The sequence below is a fragment of the Octopus sinensis genome, linkage group LG27 (genome assembly GCF_006345805.1).
Source record: "Octopus sinensis linkage group LG27, ASM634580v1, whole genome shotgun sequence".
In the NCBI taxonomy this organism is placed as follows: domain Eukaryota; kingdom Metazoa; phylum Mollusca; class Cephalopoda; order Octopoda; family Octopodidae; genus Octopus; species Octopus sinensis.
The window spans coordinates 13646080-13666079 of NC_043023.1; the positions used below are offsets into that span (position 1 = coordinate 13646080).

Here is a 20000-nt window from a genome sequence, read left to right on the forward strand (position 1 = left end):
GTCAATCTTGGTGAAATTCTGAGTTCAAATTCTACCAAGGTCGACTTTGCCTTTCATCCTTTTCGGGGTCAATGAAACCAGTTGAACCAGTTGAACCCTGGGGTCGATGTAATCGATTCATCCCCATCTCCACCAAGCTGCCCTTGTCGAAAAAATTTGAAATAACTATTTAATTGATCTTGAAAGGTTGAAAGTTCAAGTCAACCTTGGCAAAATTTTCCACCACCACCACCATCACCATCGCCACTGCTGGTATCACCTTCGCTGCCACTGCCACCATTGCTGTTTCCGTCACTGCTGCCACCCCTCTCTGCCATCACCACCAACACCAACACCAGCCGTTCAAGAATTTGGACCTGGAGATCTCCATTTCCAGTGACTTCGAGGGCCATCGCCCAGTGGTGTCGGGCGTCAACAAAGAGGTCGACTTTGCTGTTCATCCTCTCGGGGTTGATAAAATATGTACCAGTTAAACAATGGGGTCGATGTAACCAATTCATCCCCATCTCCGGCAAGCTGCCCTTGTGGAAAAAATTTGAAAGAACTAATTTATTGATCCTGAAAGTCAACCTTGGCTAAATTCTGAGTTCAAGCTCAACCAAGGTCCACTTTGCCTTTCATCCTTTACGGGGTCAGTGAAACAAGTACCAGTTGAACACTGGGGTCGATGTAATCGACTGATCCCCACCTTCCCCAATCTGCCCTTGTGGAAAAAATTTTGAAATAACTATTTAATTGATCCTGAAAGGTTGAAAGGTTAAGTCAACCTTGGAGAAAATCTGAGTTCAAATTCTGCTGAGGTCGACTTTGCTTGTCATCCTTTACGGGGTCAATGAAACAAGTACCAGTTGACCACTGGGGTCGTTGTAATTGATTCATCCCCACCTCCCCCAAGCTGCCCTTGTGGAAAAAAACATTTGAAATAATTATTCAGTTTGGACATCATCTCGACAAAAAAAAAAGGGTCTGGAAGATATTTGTGGACGTTTTTGGTTAAAACCCCTTAGGATTCATACTACCCTGTCAAATGTAATCCTTATTTATCCACATCGTTTTGAATTAATCATGGATTATCTCAAAGCTCCTGAGGCTTTGATGATGTGATTGTTTACTTTCGGAATGACATTGCAGGTTAAGTGTGAGGGACCTGATCTGGCTAGTTTGAACTTAAAAAATATATTTGGGCGAGATACGTCTTAGTCAAATGTAATCCTTGTTTATTCACAATGTTTTGGATTAATCATGGATTATCGCTTAGCTTTGAGATTTTGTTAATGCAATTGTTTATTTTCAGAATGACATTGTAGGGTAAGTGTGAGAAGCCCGATCTGGCTAGTTTGAACATAAAACAGAATATTTGAGCTTAATTATATGTAATCTTTATTTATTCACATTGATTATTTATTCACATAGATTATCTCAAAGCTCCTGAGATTTTGATGATGTGATTGTTTATTTTCAGAATGACATTGTAGGTTAAGTGTAAGGGGCCTGATCCGGTTAGTTTGAACTTAAAACAAAATATTTGGGTGAGATACGTCCAATATTAATTAATAAGCCATTATCTCAGAGCTTTGAGATTTTGATACTGTGATTGTTTATGATTTGAACGACATTGTAGGGAAGGTGTGAGAGGCTGGATCTGACTGGTTTGAATATAAAACAGAATATTTGGGCCTAATATGGCTTTCTCAAATGTAATACTTATCTGGCTGGTTTGAACATAAAACAAGAATATTTGCGCTGGATTTGGCTAGTTAAACCCCTTAGCACGCAGATTATTCTGTCAAATGAAATCCTTATTTATCCTCATTGTTTTGGATTAATCATGGATTATCTCATAGTTTTGAGATTTCAATGATGTGATTCTTTATTTTTAGAATGACATTGCAGAGTAGGTGTGAGAGGTCAGATATGGCCAGTTTAATCCTTTAGCACGCAGATTATTCTGTCAAATGGAATCCTTATTTATCCACATTGTTTTGGATTAATCATGGATTATCTCATAGTTTTGAGATTTCAATGATGTGATTCTTTATGATTGGAACGACATTGTCAGGTAGGTGTGAGAGGCTGGATCTGACTGGGTCAAACATAAAACAATATTTGGGCCAATTATGGTTAGTTTGAAACCTCAGCATTCAGATTACTCTGTCAGAAGTGTGATGGGAATATATATAGTCAGTACAAGGTGTTGATGTGGCTGTGTGTATATTATTACAAGGGTTCATAAAGAGATGAAGAATAAATTCAAGACATATATATTTACTACATAAATATATATTTTACTAGCAGTATCGCTCGGCGTTGCTCGGGTTTGTAAGGGAAATAACTATATAAGCATTTTTAAGAGAGTTACTTCCCTTATATAAACTGAGCAAAAAATGCAGAAAAATGATGGTAAATTTTTAAAAAATCGTAGACTCATCGTAGATGCACGCTAATACCCAGAAGGGCTCGATATGAATCACAACTATAAGATACCCGGTTTTGGTTAAACTGCATCGCAAAATGTGGGAGTAGTTAGGAATCTAAATTGGAGGAGACAGACACTCACACAACTTCACTTTTATATATAAAGATTTACTGGTCGATGATGATACATAGAATTAATATGTAGCAACTAGTTAAAAGAAGTAATCTATGCAAGAAAGTTCAGAGAGAGGAAATATAGAAATAACAGCTAATATATATATTAGCCTCGAGAAAATTATAAAGGGAGGTTACTCTATAATCTTTCTTGCAAGGGAGATCATTCATCTAGACATTATAGAAACTTCTAAGAGAAACGCTAAGCTTCTTGAATAATTAAGAATCACGTCTCATGACACAGAAACCTTGAGAAAATTATAAAGGGAGATTACTGTATAGTTTTTCTTGCAGGGGAGATCATTCATCTAATCATTCTATATACATATGTACGTATGTATATATATATATATATATACATATATATATATATACATATGTATATATATATACATATATATATATATATACATATGTATTATATATACATATATATATATATATATATATACATATGTATATATATATATATACATATATATATATAATATATATATATATATATATATATATATATACATATATATATACATATGTATATATGCCATAATATACATCTGGAAGATCCTAGGACTTGTCCCAAACTTTGGAATCGAGAGTTACACAAATGCCAGAACTGGGCGCCACTGCATAGTGCCAAGGACTCTAAATTTGCCATCAAGATGTAGGACAAGATACTGTGATAGCCTGGGCTTCAGAAGCCCACAGCTCTTCAATAGCCTCCCGAAGAACCTAAGAGACCTGCATGGGGTGGATGCAGATGTCTTTAAAATGAAACTGGATCTCTTCCTGTCAGGTGTCCCAGATGAACCAGCTTCACGGCAGGAGGTGCAGATGAGGGCAGCTGCTTCGAACTCTCTCATGTACCAAATGGCAGTTGCCAAAATGCATTCGTGAAGTAAAATCATGTAGCAATGCCAAATGGCGATGCCCCAGCATGGCCACAGCTTGTGAGCTGAAACTAAATAAAATAAAAATATGCATATATATATATATATATATATGTATTTATATATATATATATATGTATTTATATATATATGTGTATATATATATATGTATATAAATATATACATATACATACGTATATATACGTCTGGCACCTGTGTTGGTGGCACATAAAAAACACCATCCGATCATGGCCGTCTGCCAGCCTCGTCTGGCACCTGTGTCGGTGGCACATAAAAAACACCATCCGAGCGTGGCCGTTCGCCAGCCTTGTCTGGCACCTGTGTCGGTGGCATATAAAATCACCCACTACACTCTCGGAGTGGTTGGCGTTAGGAAGGGCATCCAGCTGTAGAAACACTGCCAGATCTGACTGGCCTGGTGCAGCCTTCGGGCCCCCAGACCCCAGTTGAACCGTCCAAAGATGAAACTAGAATGACTTACAAATAGCAACAGATTTCTTTGAACTTGGCAATTTTCTTCATCTACTTGAGGAGTGTCTTTTCCGAAATATTATTGGTTCACCATACAATTTTTCCTTCATCAATTTGAAAAGGAGTGTCTTTCCCGAATTATTATAGATTCTCCATACAATTTTTCCTTCATCTATTTGAAAAGGAGAGTCTTTCTCGAAAAATTATAGTCTCTATACAATTTTCCCATCACTTATTTGAAAAGGAGACTCTTTCCCGAAATATTATAGGATCACCATACAGTCTTTGTTTTCATCTTATTTTATTTATTTAACTACCTGTATAACTCTAAGTCTTTGTTTTTGCGAACATACAACTCATTTACATAAAATATAAAAATATAAAAAGAGGGGGATTTTTCTTGAAATTTTATTTAATCTTTCCATAAAACTAGAGAAAAGAAAATGGTCAAGAATTTCATTACAAAAATTAAATATAACGATCCAATAATATTTCAGGTAAGATTCCCCTCTTCCAAAAGAAAAAGAACATAACACCACATTTCTTTGAATTCTGTGATTTACAAAAATTGAAAAAAAGATCCAATAATATTTCAGGTAAGATTCCCCTTTTCAAATAGAAAAAGAAATACAACAGTAGACTACTAATAACAACACATTTCTTTGAACTCTGATTATTTTCAGTCATCTATTTGAAAAGGTGAATATTTTCCCGAAATATTATTTAATGATATCATAAAACTATAAAAAAAAATAAACAAAAAGGCATGAGAATTTCATCACAAAAATTAAATATAACGATCCAATAATATTTCAGGTAAGATTCCCCTTTTCAAATAGAAAAAGAAATACAACAGTAGACTGCTAATAACAACACATTTCTTTGAACTCTGATTATTTTCAGTCATCTATTTGAAAAGGTGAATTTTTTCCCGAAATATTATACCATAAAACTATAAAAATAAATAAACAAAAAGGCATGAGAATTTCATTATAAAAATTTAATATAACGATCCAATAATATTTCAGGTAAGATTCCCCTTTTCAAATAGAAAAAGAAATACAACAGTAGACTGCTAATAACAACACATTTCTTTGAACTCTGATTATTTTCAGTCATCTATTTGAAAAGGTGAATTTTTTCCCGAAATATTATACCATAAAACTATAAAAATAAATAAACAAAAAGGCATGAGAATTTCATTATAAAAATTTAATATAACGATCCAATAATATTTCAGGTAAGATCCCCTTTTCAAATAGAAAAAGAAATACAACAGTAGACTGCTAATAATAACACATTTCTTTGAACTCTGATTATTTTCAGTCATCTATTTGAAAAGGTGAATTTTTCCCGAAATATTATTTAATGATATCATAAAACTAATAAAAAAAAATAAACAAAAAGGCATGAGAATTTCATCACAAAAATTAAATATAACGATCCAATAATATTTCAGGTAAGATTCCCCTCTTCCAAAAGAAAACACATTTCTTTGAATTCTGTGATTTACAAAAATTGAAAAAAAGATCCAATAATATTTCAGGTAAGATTCCCCTTTTCAAATAGAAAAAGAAATACAACAGTAGACTGCTAATAACAACACATTTCTTTGAACTCTGATTATTTTCACTCATCTATTTGAAAAGGTGAATTTTTTCCCGAAATATTATACCATAAAACTATAAAAATAAATAAACAAAAAGGCACGAGAATTTCATCACAAAAATTAAATATAACGATCCAATAATATTTCAGGTAAGATTCCCCTCTTCCAAAAGAAAAAGAACATAGTACAGAGGACTGCCATAACAACACATTTCTTTGAATCCTGTGATTTACAAAAATTGAAAAAAAGATCCAATATTTCAGGTAAGATTCCCCTTTTCAAATAGAAAAAGAAATACAACAGTAGACTGCTAATAACAACACATTTCTTTGAACTCTGATTGTTTTCAGTCATCTATTTGAAAAGGTGAATTTTTTCCCGAAATATTATTTAATGATATCATAAAACTATAAAAAAATAAACAAAAACTCATGAGAATTTCATTATAAAAATTAAATATAACGATCCAATAATATTTCAGGTAAGATTCCCCTCTTCCAAAAGAAAACACATTTCTTTGAATTCTGTGATTTACAAAAATTGAAAAAAAGATCCAATAATATTTCAGGTAAGATTCCCCTTTTCAAATAGAAAAAGAAATACAACAGTAGACTGCTAATAACAACACATTTCCTTGAACTATGATTATTTTCACTCATCTATTTGAAAAGGTGAATTTTTCCCCAAAATATTATTTAATGATATCATAAAACTATAAAAAAAAATAAACAAAAAGGCACGAGAATTTCATCACAAAAATTAAATATAACGATCCAATAATATTTCAGGTAAGATTCCCCTTTTCAAATAGAAAAAGAAAATAGTACAGAGGACTGCCATAACAACACATTTCTTTGAATCCTGTGATTTACAAAAATTGAAAAAAAGATCCAATATTTCAGGTAAGATTCCCCTTTTCAAATAGAAAAAGAAATACAACAGTAGACTGCTAATTACAACACATTTCTTTGAACTCTGATTATTTTCAGTCATCTATTTGAAAAGGTGAATTTTTTCCCGAAATATTATTTAATGATATCATAAAACTATAAAAAAAAATAAAGAAAAAGGCATGAGAATTTCATCACAAAAATTAAATTTAACGATCCTATAATATTTCAGGTAAGATTCCCCTCTTCCAAAAGAAAACACATTTCTTTGAATTCTGTGATTTACAAAAATTGAAAAAAAGATCCAATAATATTTCAGGTAAGATTCCCCTTTTCAAATAGAAAAAGGAATACTACAGTAGACTTCTAATAACAACACATTTCTTTAAACTCTGATTATTTTCAGTCATCTATTTGAAAAGGTGAATTTTTCCCGAAATATTATACCATAAAACTAAAAAAAAAAATAACAAAAGGCATGAGAATTTCATATAAAAATTTAATATAACGATCCAATAATATTCAGGTAAGATTCCCCTTTTCAAATAGAAAAAGAAATACAACAGTAGACTGCTAATAACAACACATTTCTTTGAACTCTGATTATTTTCAGTCATCTATTTGAAAAGGTGAATTTTTTCCCGAAATATACCATAAAACTATAAAAATAAATAAACAAAAAGGCATGAGAATTTCATTATAAAAATTTAATATAAACATTAATTAAAAAAAATTATTTCTTATCATAAGACAAAAACAAAACAAAAAAGATGTTATCATTGTCTTTTTTTTCGTTTTGAATGTATTATTTTGAATAGAAAATGTAGTTTGTGTGTCAGAGTTCACATGTGCAAGTGCGTGCATTCTGACCTGTTGCACGTTTGTCTTTTTCGAGGGTGGGGGCATCAACAAAATGTGTTTTAAAAGTCATTATTATATAAAAATGTTATCCCCTTGAAAATTGCTGATGCATGACAATTAAATATCAATTTTTTTTGTATTTCATTTTACAAAATTCTTTAACGTGATAGCCAAGTGCTGAGACAGATCTTGTTGTATTTTGGGAGGGTCATTACGCGAACAGCAAACAACACTGATTGTATTTCACTTCTTTTATTATCATTATTATTATCATCATCATCATCATCATTGTTATTAAGGCAGAGAGCTGGAGAAATTGTGTGTGGAAAAAATTGCTTAGTGGTATTTCTTCTGACGCATCATGTTCTGATTTCAAATTCAACAGGGGTTAACTTGGCCTTTCATCCCTCTGGGGTCGATACAATAAAGTACCAAATTTAGCACTGTATTGGGTAGGTGGGGGGCAATGTAAATTAACTTAGGCTCTAGTCCCAAAATCTGAAAACATTATTATTATATTATTATTATTATTACTGGCTGAATCATTAGCATGCCAGGCAAAATGCTTAGCAGTATCTTGTCTGTTTTCGCATTCTGGGTTCAAATTCCACCAAGGTCGACTTTGCCTTTTATCCTTTCAGGGTCAATAAATTAAATACCAGTGAAACACTGGGGGTCAAAGTCATTGACAAGTTCCCTCCTGACAAAATTTCAGGCCTTATGCCTTTAGTTGAAAGGATTATCATTATTATTATCATTATTATCATTATTATTATCATCCCATATTACTATTATTATCATCATCATCATTATCATTATTATTATCATCCCATATTATTATTATTATCATCATTATCATTATTATTATCATCCCATATTATTATTATCATCCCATATTATTATTACTATTATCATCATCATCATCATCATCATTATTATTATCATCATCATTATCATTATTATTATCATCCCATATTATTATTATCATTATTATTATCATCCCATATTATTATTATCATTATTATTATCATCCCATATTATTATTATTATCATTATCATCCCATATGCTCCCCAAATTTACTAAATAGTTACCCCATAAGCTTCCAAAATTTACCCCAATATTGACCCTTGATTTAAAATCAGCCTATATTGCAACCCTTGTTTTCAAACTGTTATTCACAAATTCAGCGTTCCCCCAAAATTAGCTGAACTCCCACAACCACACAATACCCCCCACCCCACCAAATTATCCTAAAAGTCATCCCCAGTTTATAATCAGTGTGATCCAAGACTTTCAAAATACTATTAAAAATTTCAATGTTCCCCCCAAATTTACTGAATGGATACCCCATATGTTCCCCCCTCACCAATTTGCCCCCAAATCACCCACTCTGTTTACAGTTAGCCTACATAGTGAGCCCTGGTTTTCAAACTGTTATTCACATATTCAGCGTTCACCCAAAATTAGCTGAATATGTACCCAGACCCTCACCCAAAATTACCTTGAAATCTTAGCCCCAATTTACAGTCAGTATATTTTGGTGACCCATGGCTTTCAAAATATCATTAAAAGACTCACCCCCAAATTTTCTCCCAGTTACCCCCATGTTCCCACAATTTATCCCGCAATCAGTCTATATCAGTGACTTGCAGTTTTTTTTGTGTATGAGGGTGTGGCGCATTGACCCCGTTTGTAGATTCTGTCATTATACGTATGCTGTCGACGTCCCCGACGGGTCCCAGCCTTCTGTGTTGCCGGTTACGTGAAGGGCTGGTGGCGTTTTGCCGGCTGACCTGTCGCCGGGTAGAGTCGGGCTGTAGGCTGGAATCTGATCCGTTGCATCTGTCTCCGTCCGTTGCGTCACTTGGTTCGATGCTTCCCGCGGCGGTGTTGTGTGTGGCTGCATTTCGATCTGGGCTACCTTGGTTCGAGGATGTTGCGTGGTGGTGGCCACATGGGTGGTCGGCGTCGTGATGTGCACCCGCCCGCTTCTGCGCATTGCCGTCATCCGCTCTAACTCTGTCGTTAGGGCCGTCGTCGTGGCGAGCCTCGACGCCAAAGCAGCCGTTCCCACCACAACCACCACCACCGCCGCCAGCGTTATACCTGTTGGAGTCGTGGTTTCCGTTGCCATGGCAACATCGCTGCCTGTTGTCTGCGCTAATGTTGCAGTTGCCGCTGCCGCAGTCGTCATTGCATTTGTTATTGTTGTCATGGTTACAAGCGGCGTTGCCCTTCCCGCCGAGTTCCTCGCTGTCGTTGTGGTCGCCGTTTCCGTGGGAACACTGCACCGCTTGATGATGATGATGATGACCGCTGTCTGCACTGCTGACACTTCCGCCCCTGAAATGACCACCACCACCACAGCTGTCTGTATCGTCATCACTACCACCGCCGCCACCGCCGACGCCGAAGGAGCAGCAATCCATGCTGCAAGTCGTGCTGAGGCTGAGGAAGGCCTTCATCTCCTCGCGGTACTTCGGGTCCATCGTCATGCGCCGCGTCGACTGCCGCGGCACGAAGGGCGATGAGCACTTGGCCGTGCCCGACGTGGAGTCGAGCCGGCGGAAACCCCGCAACTTCTTCAGCTGTTCCAGGGCCTCGGAACTTGTCAGGAACCACCGTAGCTTCCGAAGATTCTCGGGGATGAGTTTGTCGATGGAGTCCTCTTCTGGTTCGTAGCTCTGTTGCTGTGTAGAGGGGGAGAGGCATGGATGGATTGTACAGGAGAGGCATGGGTGGATGGTTTGAAAGAGAGAGAGAGAGAGGGAGGTAGGGGTGGCAGGGTTGTGAGATGGGAGCATTTTATGTTTGGGGGCCAGTGGGGGAGGGGTGTAGGAAGGTATTGCAGGTAGTAGGTAGGGGTGGGGGTGTGAGGTGGGTTTCGGGGTGGGTTCAGGGTGGATGTGGTTTGGAGAGGGAGGTGTGTGGTTTGACGTTGGATGAGGATGGTGAAGCGGAGGGGGAGGAGAAAGAGGATATGGAAGAACAGAAAGAGGAGAAAGGGGGGGAGGAATAGGAAGGGGAGGAGGAAGAGGACAGGGAGGTGGAAAAGGGGAAGAAGTAGATGTGTGTGTATGGGGGTGGGAGAGTAATTTGGGGCGGTGATGGTTAAATGGAGTATTATTTAATGTGGGTGGGGTGGTTGATTGTTGGTGTGGATGGCATGGTGGGATTGGCAATTGAAGTTGTAGGGGCAGGGCAAGGTGTGTGTGTGTGAGAAAGAGAGGGAGGAGGTGGGAATGAAGGAAGAGGAGTGGAAAAAAGGGAAGAAAAAGAAAAAAAGAGAGAAAACTCATTAATAATTAATAAAAGACAATTAAAGAAATCAATTAGAAAAACTTGATTAGAAGCAATTAAAAAAGAAAACCTGAATTATTTGAAAGTTAAGGATGATTTGATTGGTTAATAATATGTTGCTATTGTGACAGAAATTTAACCATTTAGAGTTTAAACTGGCCAAATCCAGCTAAACACCACCACCACCAACAACAACTGCTGTAGCCACTCTACATAAGGTAAGGTGAGTGGAAGCACTCCGTCGGTTACGACGATGAGGGTTCCGGTTGATCCGATCAACGGAACAGCCTGCTCGTGAAATTAACGTGTAAGTGGCTGAGCATTCCACAGACACGTGTACCCTTAACGTAGTTCTCGGGGATACTCAGCGTGACACAGAGAGTGACAAGGCCGGCCCTTTGAAATAGAGGTACAACAGAAACAGGAAGTAAGAGTGAGAGAAAGTTGTGGTGAAAGAGTACAGCAGGGATCACCACCATCCCCTGCCGGAGCCTCGTGGAGCTTTAGGTGTTTTCGCTCAATAAACACTCACAACGCCCGGTCTGGGAATCGAAACCGCGATCCTGTGACCACGAGTCCGCTGCCCTAACCACTGGGCCATTGCGCCTCCACATTAGACAAGGTAGATATAGCCATACACGTGTTTTTGAAGGAGGAGGAGGAGGAGGTGGTGCAGTGAATACTATTGCTCCTCCCTCTCTGATGAGAGGTCCAATGAGAATTTAGCAAGATTTGAAGACTGAAGTTAAAGGGAGATAATTACTTTTGTAGAACAGTTTAAATTTATTCAGCAAACGTTTGGCTTTTGAGTAAGTTCATGATTTCTACACACTAAAACAACATATATATATATTATTTAACACACTCACTGGTTCAATTTCCACTCATTTATTATCTATATTTCTTCTTCCAAATTTTTTGTTGCTTTTGCAACGTTGTAAATAGGTGTTATCAAACTTGTCAATAAATTTTGTCAGCCTTGTCAATGGATGCTGTCAACCTTGTCAATAAATTTTGTCAATGGATGCTGTCAACCTTGTTAATAGATGTTGTCGACCTTGTCAATGGATGCTGTTAACCTTGTCAATAGATGTTGTCAGCCTTGTCAATGGATGTTGTCAACCTTGTCAATGGATACTGTCAACCTTGTCAATGGATGTTGGCTCATTTATTATTTATACTTTTCCTTGTAAAATGTCCGTTGCTTTTGTAACCTTGTCAATAGATTTTGTCAATTCTGTCAATAGATGCTGTCAACTTTGTCAACGGATGTTGTCAACTTTGTCAATGGATGCTGTCAACCTCGTCAATTGATTTGTCAACCTTGTCAACAGATGTTGTCAACTTTGTCAATAGATGTTGTCAGCCTTGTCAATGGATGTTGTCAACCTTGTCAACAGATGTTGTCAACGGATGCTGTCAACCTTGTCAATAGATGTTGTCAACCTTGTCAATAGATGTTGTCAAATTTGTCAATAGATGTTGGCTCATTTATTATTCATATTTCTCCTTCCAAAATTTTCGTTGCTTTTCCATCTTTGTCAAAGGATGTCAATGTCCATTGACCAATGAGTGTGTTAGCTAATAAAGCATTAAGACAATATGACTCCCCAGACACAACAAAAATTGCTTCAGCACATGAGTTCACATAAAGAATCTAGCCAACCAGATAAAAAAAAGCGAAGTTGAATATTATTAGATTCTCATAAACTTGACCAATTCCAAAGAAAACAAAGAGCAGACCTGTTTAACGAGGGATACTAATTTGCATAAGCCAAATTCTTGAAATCCTAAGCAATATTTGCATTTACCTGAAGATTTACCTTGGATGTGCATTCTACTGACAGCCATTTGTATCTAAACGTTGAACATTTATAACCAAATTCTTTTAATACTGAATGCTTTATTGATATCTGACAGGAATTTTTCAATCTATTTTACTCCTAACACACACACATATATATATATATTGATGTGCGTCCGCGTGTACTGTAAGTGATCCATAACATTTCTTACCTTCAGTTCTCGCTGAGCATCTTGGATGAAGTGGTAGGCTTCGTGAAGGATATCCTAAGGATGATAATAATAATAATAATAATAACATCAAAAATAATGCACACGCATGTACACCAACTTACATAGATACACACACAAACATAATATATATAGAGAATACCAAACGAGTTCCTATGGATACCGTATTTATTACAACGAGTGGCTTGTAAACGTATCTAACGAGCAAAAGCGAGTTAGATACGTTTACAAGCCACTCGTTGTAATAAATACGGTATCCATAGGGAATGAGTTTGGTATTTTATTTATTACACACGAATAAACGACCATATTTAACAAAACCATTCACCTTGATATCGACAACAGTAGCCACCTTGTTGATAGATCTACCTGCACTGCAAGAGTATTGACGAGCAGACGAAATATGTTGTGATATTTTTGGCAACAAAAAATTGAATTACCACCAGAAATGTTTATATTTTATGTGTATATGACTTTAAGTGATATCTGGTATAAAAAGGATAGTATGTTTGGTTAATTACATGGCTACATTCTACCTGCTCGTGAAAGTAATGAATGAAGTTTAGTTGTAACTTATGAATGACAAAAGTAGTGCCGTCACCGTGACCTCGGGTCGTCACCATGGCTTGACCAATCAGAAGCAGCGCTCGCAGTATCTGACATATGTTAGATACCAAAAATATCTCAAAGTGTTCTCACTCACATGTGTGTAATAAATGTATACAAACACACATATATGTGTATATACACACACATATATATGTACATATACAGGTTGCAGACGGTATTTGAGGACACATGTATTTTTAGTCCAGAGTACACAACTGGTACTTAATTTATCGACCCCGAAAGGATGAAAGGTAAAGTTGATACCGCTGGAATTTGAACTCAGAACATAAAGACAGACAAAATACCTATTTCTTTACTACCCACAAGGGGCTAAACACAGAGAGGACAAACAAGGACAGACAAACGGATTAAGTTGATTACATCGACCCCAGTTCGTAATTGATACTTAATTTATCGACCCCGAAAGGATGAAAGGCAGAGTCAACCTCGGTGGAATTTGAACTCAGAACGTAGCGGCAGATGAAATACCGCTAAGCATTTCACCCGGCGTGCTAACATTTCTGCCAGTTTGCCGTCTTTGATAATCTTTATAATCATCTCTACTTTAGGCACAAGGCCCGAAAATTTTAGGGGAGGGGCCCAGTTGATTAGATCGATCCCAGTATACAACTGGTACTTAATTTATCGACCCCGAAAGGATGAAAGGCAAAGTTGACCCCGGTGGAATTTGAACCCAGAACGTAGCAGCGGGTGAAATGTATAGTGGTATCGATTCTGAAGGCGGTGAGCTGGCAGAAACATTAGCCCACTGGGTAAAATGCTTAGCGGTATTTCGTCTGCCGTTACATTCTGAGTTCAAATTCTGCCAAGGTCGACTTTGCCTTTCATCCTTTCGGTGGCGATTAAATAAGTACCAGTTACGTACTGGGGGTCGATATAATCGACTTAATCCGTGTGTGTCTGTCCTTGTTTGTCCTCTCTGTGTTTAGCCCCTTGTGGGTAGTAAAGAAATAGGTATTTCGTCTGCCGTTACGTTCTGAGTTCAAATTCTGCCGAGGACTTTGCCTTTCATACTTTCATACTTACCAGCTACGCATTGGGGTCGATATAATCGACTTAATACCTATGTCTGTCCTTGTTTGTCCCTTCTGTGTTTAGCCCCTTGTGGGTAATAAAGAAATAGGTATTTCGTCTGCCGTTAGGTTCTGAGTTCAAATTCCGCCGGGGTCGACTTTGCCTTTCATCATTTCGGGGTCGATTAAATAAGTACCAGTTGCGCACTGGGGTCGATATTATCGACTTAATCCCTTTGTCTGTCCTTGTTTGTCCCTTCTGTGTTTAGCCCCTTGTGGGTAGTAAAGAAATAAGAAACGATTCTGCCGGCTTGCCGCCTTAGATAATCTTTATAATGTCACTTACATCTAGCTGATAATCTCCTTTCAAGGACGACAACCGTGGATTGGTGTTCATGAATTTATCTCCCTTTAATTTAATGTCGTGAAGGCTGAAGGATGTGCTGCCATAATGTTTCTCAAACTTCTTGTGGGTGTAAGCTCCGGTCTTTGGGTCGCAGACGTACTGAAAGGAAACAAGCGGAAGGTATTTTATTTTGATGAATGCTTTTGGGGATGGGTCTGTTTGTGAGCGGGGGTATAAAAAGCACCTGTACTGGTGCTGTGTAAAAGCATCTGGTAATCACTCTGAAAAGTGGTGGGCATTAGGAAAGGCATCCAGCCGTAGAAACCATATCAAAGCAGACCTCACTGGTGCTGGTGCCACATAACAAGCACCCAGTACACTCTGTGCAGTGGTTGGCATTAGGAAGGGCACCCAGTACACTCTGTGGAGTGGTTGGCATTAGGAAGGGCACTCAGTAAACTCTGTGGAGTGGTTAGCATTAGGAAGGGCACCCAGTGCACTCTGTGGAGTGGTTGGCATTAGGAAGGGCACCCAGTGCACTCTGTGGAGTGGTTGGCATTAGGAAGGGCACCCAGTACACTCTGTAAAGTGGTTGGCATTAGGAAGGGTATCCAGCCATAGAAACCATACCAAAGCAGACCTCACTGGTGCTGGTGTCACATAAAAAGCACCCAGTACACTCTGTGGAGTGGTTGACCTTAGGAAGGGCACCCAGTGCACTGTGGAGTGGTTGGCATTAGGAAGGGCATCCAGCTGTAGAAACCATACCAAAGCAGACCTCACTGGTGCTGGTGCCACATAAAAAGCACCCAGTACAATCTGTAAAGTGGTTGGCATTAGTAAGGGAACCCAGTACACTCTGTGGAGTGGTTGGCATTAGGAAGGGCATCCAGCCATAGAAACCATACCAAAGCAGACCTCACTGGTGCTGGTGCCACATAAAAAGCACCCAGTACAATCTGTAAAGTGGTTGGCATTAGTAAGGGCACCCAGTACACTCTGTGGAGTGGTTGGCATTAGGAAGGGCATCCAGCCATAGAAACCATACCAAAGCAGACCTCACTGGTGCTGGTGCCACATAAAAAGCACCCAGTACACTCTGTGGAGTGGTTGACCTTAGGAAGGGCACCCAGTGCACTGTGGAGTGGTTGGCATTAGGAAGGGCACCCAGTACACTCTGTGGAGTGGTTGGCCTTAGGAAGGGCACCCAGTACACTCTGTGGAGTGGTTGACCTTAGGAAGGGCACCCAGTGCACTGTGGAGTGGTTGGCATTAGGAAGGGCACCCAGTACACTCTGTGGAGTGGTTGACCTTAGGAAGGGCACCCAGTGCACTGTGGAGTGGTTGGGATTAGGAAGGGCACCCAGTACACTCTGTGGAGTGGTTGGCATTAGGAAGGGCATCCAGCCATAGAAACCATACCAAAGCAGACCTCACTGGTGCTGTGCCACAGAAGGTAATGGTGAACTTCTGCTGACTCTTTTGCAACAACTTTCTTTCACTCTTTCCTCCTGCATCTTGCAGCTCACCTGCGACGGACCGGTGTCCTGTCCAGGTGGGGAACCTATACGCCAAGGAAACCGGGAAACCGGCCCTTATGAGCCAGGCATGGCTCGAGAAGGAACAAACAATGCCTCCACGTGTGTGTGTGTATGTGTGTGTGGAAGAAGCTATGTGACTTACCAAGGGAAGTAGCTGCCAGCCAAAGTCTGCTACCATCTTGAGAGCTTTGAGAATGTAGTCGATCGTGGCGTCGTCGTAGAAGAAAGGTAGGTTAAGACGGGTGAAACCAGGCCTGGAGGGAAGAAAGAGCAGACATTGAGGGACATACACAGGTGTATGCAGTGGTTACGATGGTGAGGTCAAGTGTGACATTGGAGCCCCATCCTCCCACAGTCTAGAGAACCACATACACAAATGGCTTGCAAACAACTTGCACATGCAAGTGCTACCAGTCAAAAGCTCTGTATATCGGAAGCCAGCAAGTGTATGGGGTAATCAGGAGAGAATGTGCGCCGTTTCGGGGCCTACCTCTCGACGGCATCAATGCGCACCGGTCCCCCTCACTGATATGAGGCCCCGCTTGCTAGATCAGCTGGTTATCAAATAAAGTTCAATATTCTTCTAGCCATCGGTCATCGTCTCTTTTTAACCAAATCCAGTGGCTAGCCTTCTCCATTTCGGGGCCTACCTCTCGATGGCATCAATGTGCACCGGCCCCCCTCACTGATATGAGGCCCCGCTTGCTAGATCAGCTGGTTATCAAATAAAGTTCAATATTCTTCTAGCCATCGGTCATCGTCTCTTTTTAACCAAATCCAGTGGCTAGCCTTCTCCATTTCGGGGCCTACCTCTCGACGGCATCAATGCGCACCGGCCCCCCTCACTGATATGAGGCCCCGCTTGCTAGATCAGCTGGTTATCAAATAAAGTTCAATATTCTTCTAGCCATCGGTCATCGTCTCTTTTTAACTAAATCCAGTGGCTAGCCTTCTCCACTGTAGATTGGATACCAGTCATGGTGGTATTGACTTTATTTGACTATATATATATATATATATATATGTAAAAAGCAACATCCGAATTGTGGCCGATGCCAGTGGCGCTTTGACTGGCCCCCGTGCCGGTGGCACGTAAAATGCATCAATCCGATCGTGGCCGTTGCCAGCCTCGCCTGGCACCAGTGCAGGTGGCACATAAAAAGCACCCACTACACTCACGGAGTGGTTGGCATTAGGAAGGGCATCCAGCTGTAGGAACTTTGCCAGATAAGACCGGAGCCTGGTGCAGCCTTCTGGCTTCTCAGATCCCCGGTCGAACCGTCCAACCCATGGAGAACGGACGTTAAACGACGATGATGATGATGATGATGATATATATATATATAATAAAGAAGCTACGAGCCTTTAATGTTATATATTTTTAGCAATTTTTCTACAATTTCTCATCCTTTTAAAGATTTTCTACAAAATCTTAGAAAGAATATTAATTGACCCAAGGGGATTCATACTCACAATCTTCACTTTTGAATACATCACCATTTCTAATGAATTAACAAAAAATTTTGATATGAAGGGTATAATTATAAATTTTCCCTTATATGGTTTTCAAGCTGTGAAAATACAAACAACAGCAAAAAAAAAAAAAAGCAGGGCAAATTGATACTCACTTCATGACTTCCAAGGGGGTCCATGTTGAACAACTGGAAAAAAAAAAAACATCAAACAAAATAAATAAAAAACAGAAAATAATTATTAGAAATATTAAATTTCTAAATATCTCATAAAGAAGACCCTGAAACATGCATGTCTCTAGATGCAGGCCTAGCTGTTGGGGGTGTTTGTCTCCCCTTCGTAAATATATGTATGGAAGCTCTCCGTCGGTTCCGACGACAAGGGTTCCGGTTGATCCGATCAACGGAACAGCCTGCTCATGAAATTAACGTGTAAGTGGCTGAGCACTCCACAGACACGTGTACCCTTAATGTAGTTCTCGAGGAGATTCAGCGTGACGCAGAGAGTGACAAGGCCGGCCCTTTGAAATACAGGTACAACAGAAACAGGAAGTAAGAGTGAGAGAAAGTTGTGGTGAAAGAGTACAGCAAGGATCACCACCATCCCCTGCCGGAGCCTCGTGGAGCTTTAGGTGTTTTCGCTCAATAAACACTCACAACGCCCGGTCTGGGAATCGAAACCGCGATCCTATGACTGCGAGTCCGCTGCCCTAACCACTGGGCCATTGCGCCTCTACATCGTAAATATATAAGGACACAGGAAATGTGTCAAGGCTGACAGGAAGCGTCAATGCTTCCTAGGGCTAAACAGCAGTGGTGTAATTCCCTTACGGGACTGTCACGTTAAGTTGACAGTATACAACCACTCAGAAAATAATTAGAAAAACACAAATAAACGAACACATTACAAATTTTCATCAACATAGCTTTTAATTTAGCTTCTGTTTTTATGCCTGTTATACTTTTCCCATAATGCCTCAGGTTAGAGGGGTTCTCAACCATTCTTTATCTATGGACCCCTTTAATGATTATTTTCTTTTTGTGCTCCCACCCCATCGCTATTTAATGTTTAAAAACTACAGTTCTATTTTTAAGAGATGAGGAATTATGTACACTGTTTACATTTGATGGATATTTGTTTTCATCTTGTTTGTTGTTAACACAACATTTCGACTGATATACCCTCCAGCCTTCAAACAAAATAGAAAAAACACTATGTCATATGTCCATGGGCATATGGCATAGTGTTTATATATATATATATATGTATAGGAGTGGCTGTGTGGTAAGTAGCTTGCTTACCAACCACATGGTCCCGGGTTCAGTCCGACTGCATAGCACCTTGGGCAAGTGTCTTCTACTATAGCCTCAAGCTGACCAAAGCCTTGTGAGTGGATTTGGTAGGCGGAAACTGAAAGAAGCCCGTCGTATATATGTGTATATATATATATATATATGTGTGTTTGTGTGTCTGCGTTTGTCCTCCCATCATCGCTTGACAACCGATGCTGGTGTGTTTACGTCCCTGTAACTTAGCGGTTCAGCAAAAAGAGACCGATAGAATAAGTACTAGGCTTCCAAAGAATAAGTCCTGGGGTCGATTTGGTCGCCTAAAGGCGGTGCCCCAGCATGGCCACAGTCAAATGACTGAAACAAGTAAAAGAGAGTATATATATATACACAAAGAATAGTACCAGTCAATTCTGGTACTATTCTATCAGTATATTTTGCTGAACTGCAAAGTTACAAGGATGTAACCAAACCAACACTGGCTATCAAGTGTTAGTGAGGGACAAGTACAATCACACACATAGACACACACAAACATATATAAACACTGGGCTTCTCACAGTTTCCGTCTATCAAATCCACTCACAAGGCTTCAGTCGGCCCGAGGTTATAACAGAAAACACTTGCCCAAGGTGTCACACGATGGGATTGAACCCAGAACCATGTGGTTGAGAGATGAGATGCTTAGCCACAATGTCATGGCTGAATAATTAAGATGTAATTAGAAGCAATTAAAAAGAAGATATTCCTTACTTCTCTTTGTTATTGATGAATCTTGTGAAGACATTTGCCAGACTCTCAGAGATACCAAGTAACATCTGTAGAAATAATAATAATAATAATAATAATAATATAATAGTAAATAATACTATCAATTCAATAATACAGCCTACAAACACAATACGTACTCTATATAGCAAATATCCAATGAAATAAACTACTACGAGCAGGCTAATTACCCAATGCATTACACACAATATATAATACAAATATAATACAAATACAAAAAAACTGCACCACACCCCATAATAAAACAGACAGA

At 39.0% G+C, this 20000-nt stretch overlaps 1 protein-coding gene and 1 long non-coding RNA gene across 2 annotated transcripts in view; one reads left to right on the forward strand and one right to left on the reverse strand.

The window, feature by feature from the left end:
- The first annotated feature begins 5285 nt into the window (after window positions 1-5285).
- Window positions 5286-6088, forward strand: LOC118768179. The gene is made up of 2 exons (XR_005004034.1): window positions 5286-5430; window positions 5730-6088. It is a non-coding gene; the product is annotated as an uncharacterized LOC118768179 (long non-coding RNA).
- Window positions 6089-8856: 2768 nt separating this feature from the next.
- The window catches only part of LOC115225211, a 29144-nt gene continuing 18000 nt past the window's right edge, over window positions 8857-20000 (reverse strand). The window contains exons 9-14 of the mRNA XM_029796151.2: window positions 19712-19776; window positions 17825-17857; window positions 16339-16450; window positions 14656-14814; window positions 12649-12702; window positions 8857-10022 (exon numbers count right to left, since the gene is read on the reverse strand). Coding sequence (XP_029652011.2) covers window positions 8961-10022; window positions 12649-12702; window positions 14656-14814; window positions 16339-16450; window positions 17825-17857; window positions 19712-19776 — 1485 coding nt within the window. The 3' untranslated portion in view covers window positions 8857-8960. The remainder of the gene's footprint in view (window positions 10023-12648; window positions 12703-14655; window positions 14815-16338; window positions 16451-17824; window positions 17858-19711; window positions 19777-20000) is intronic.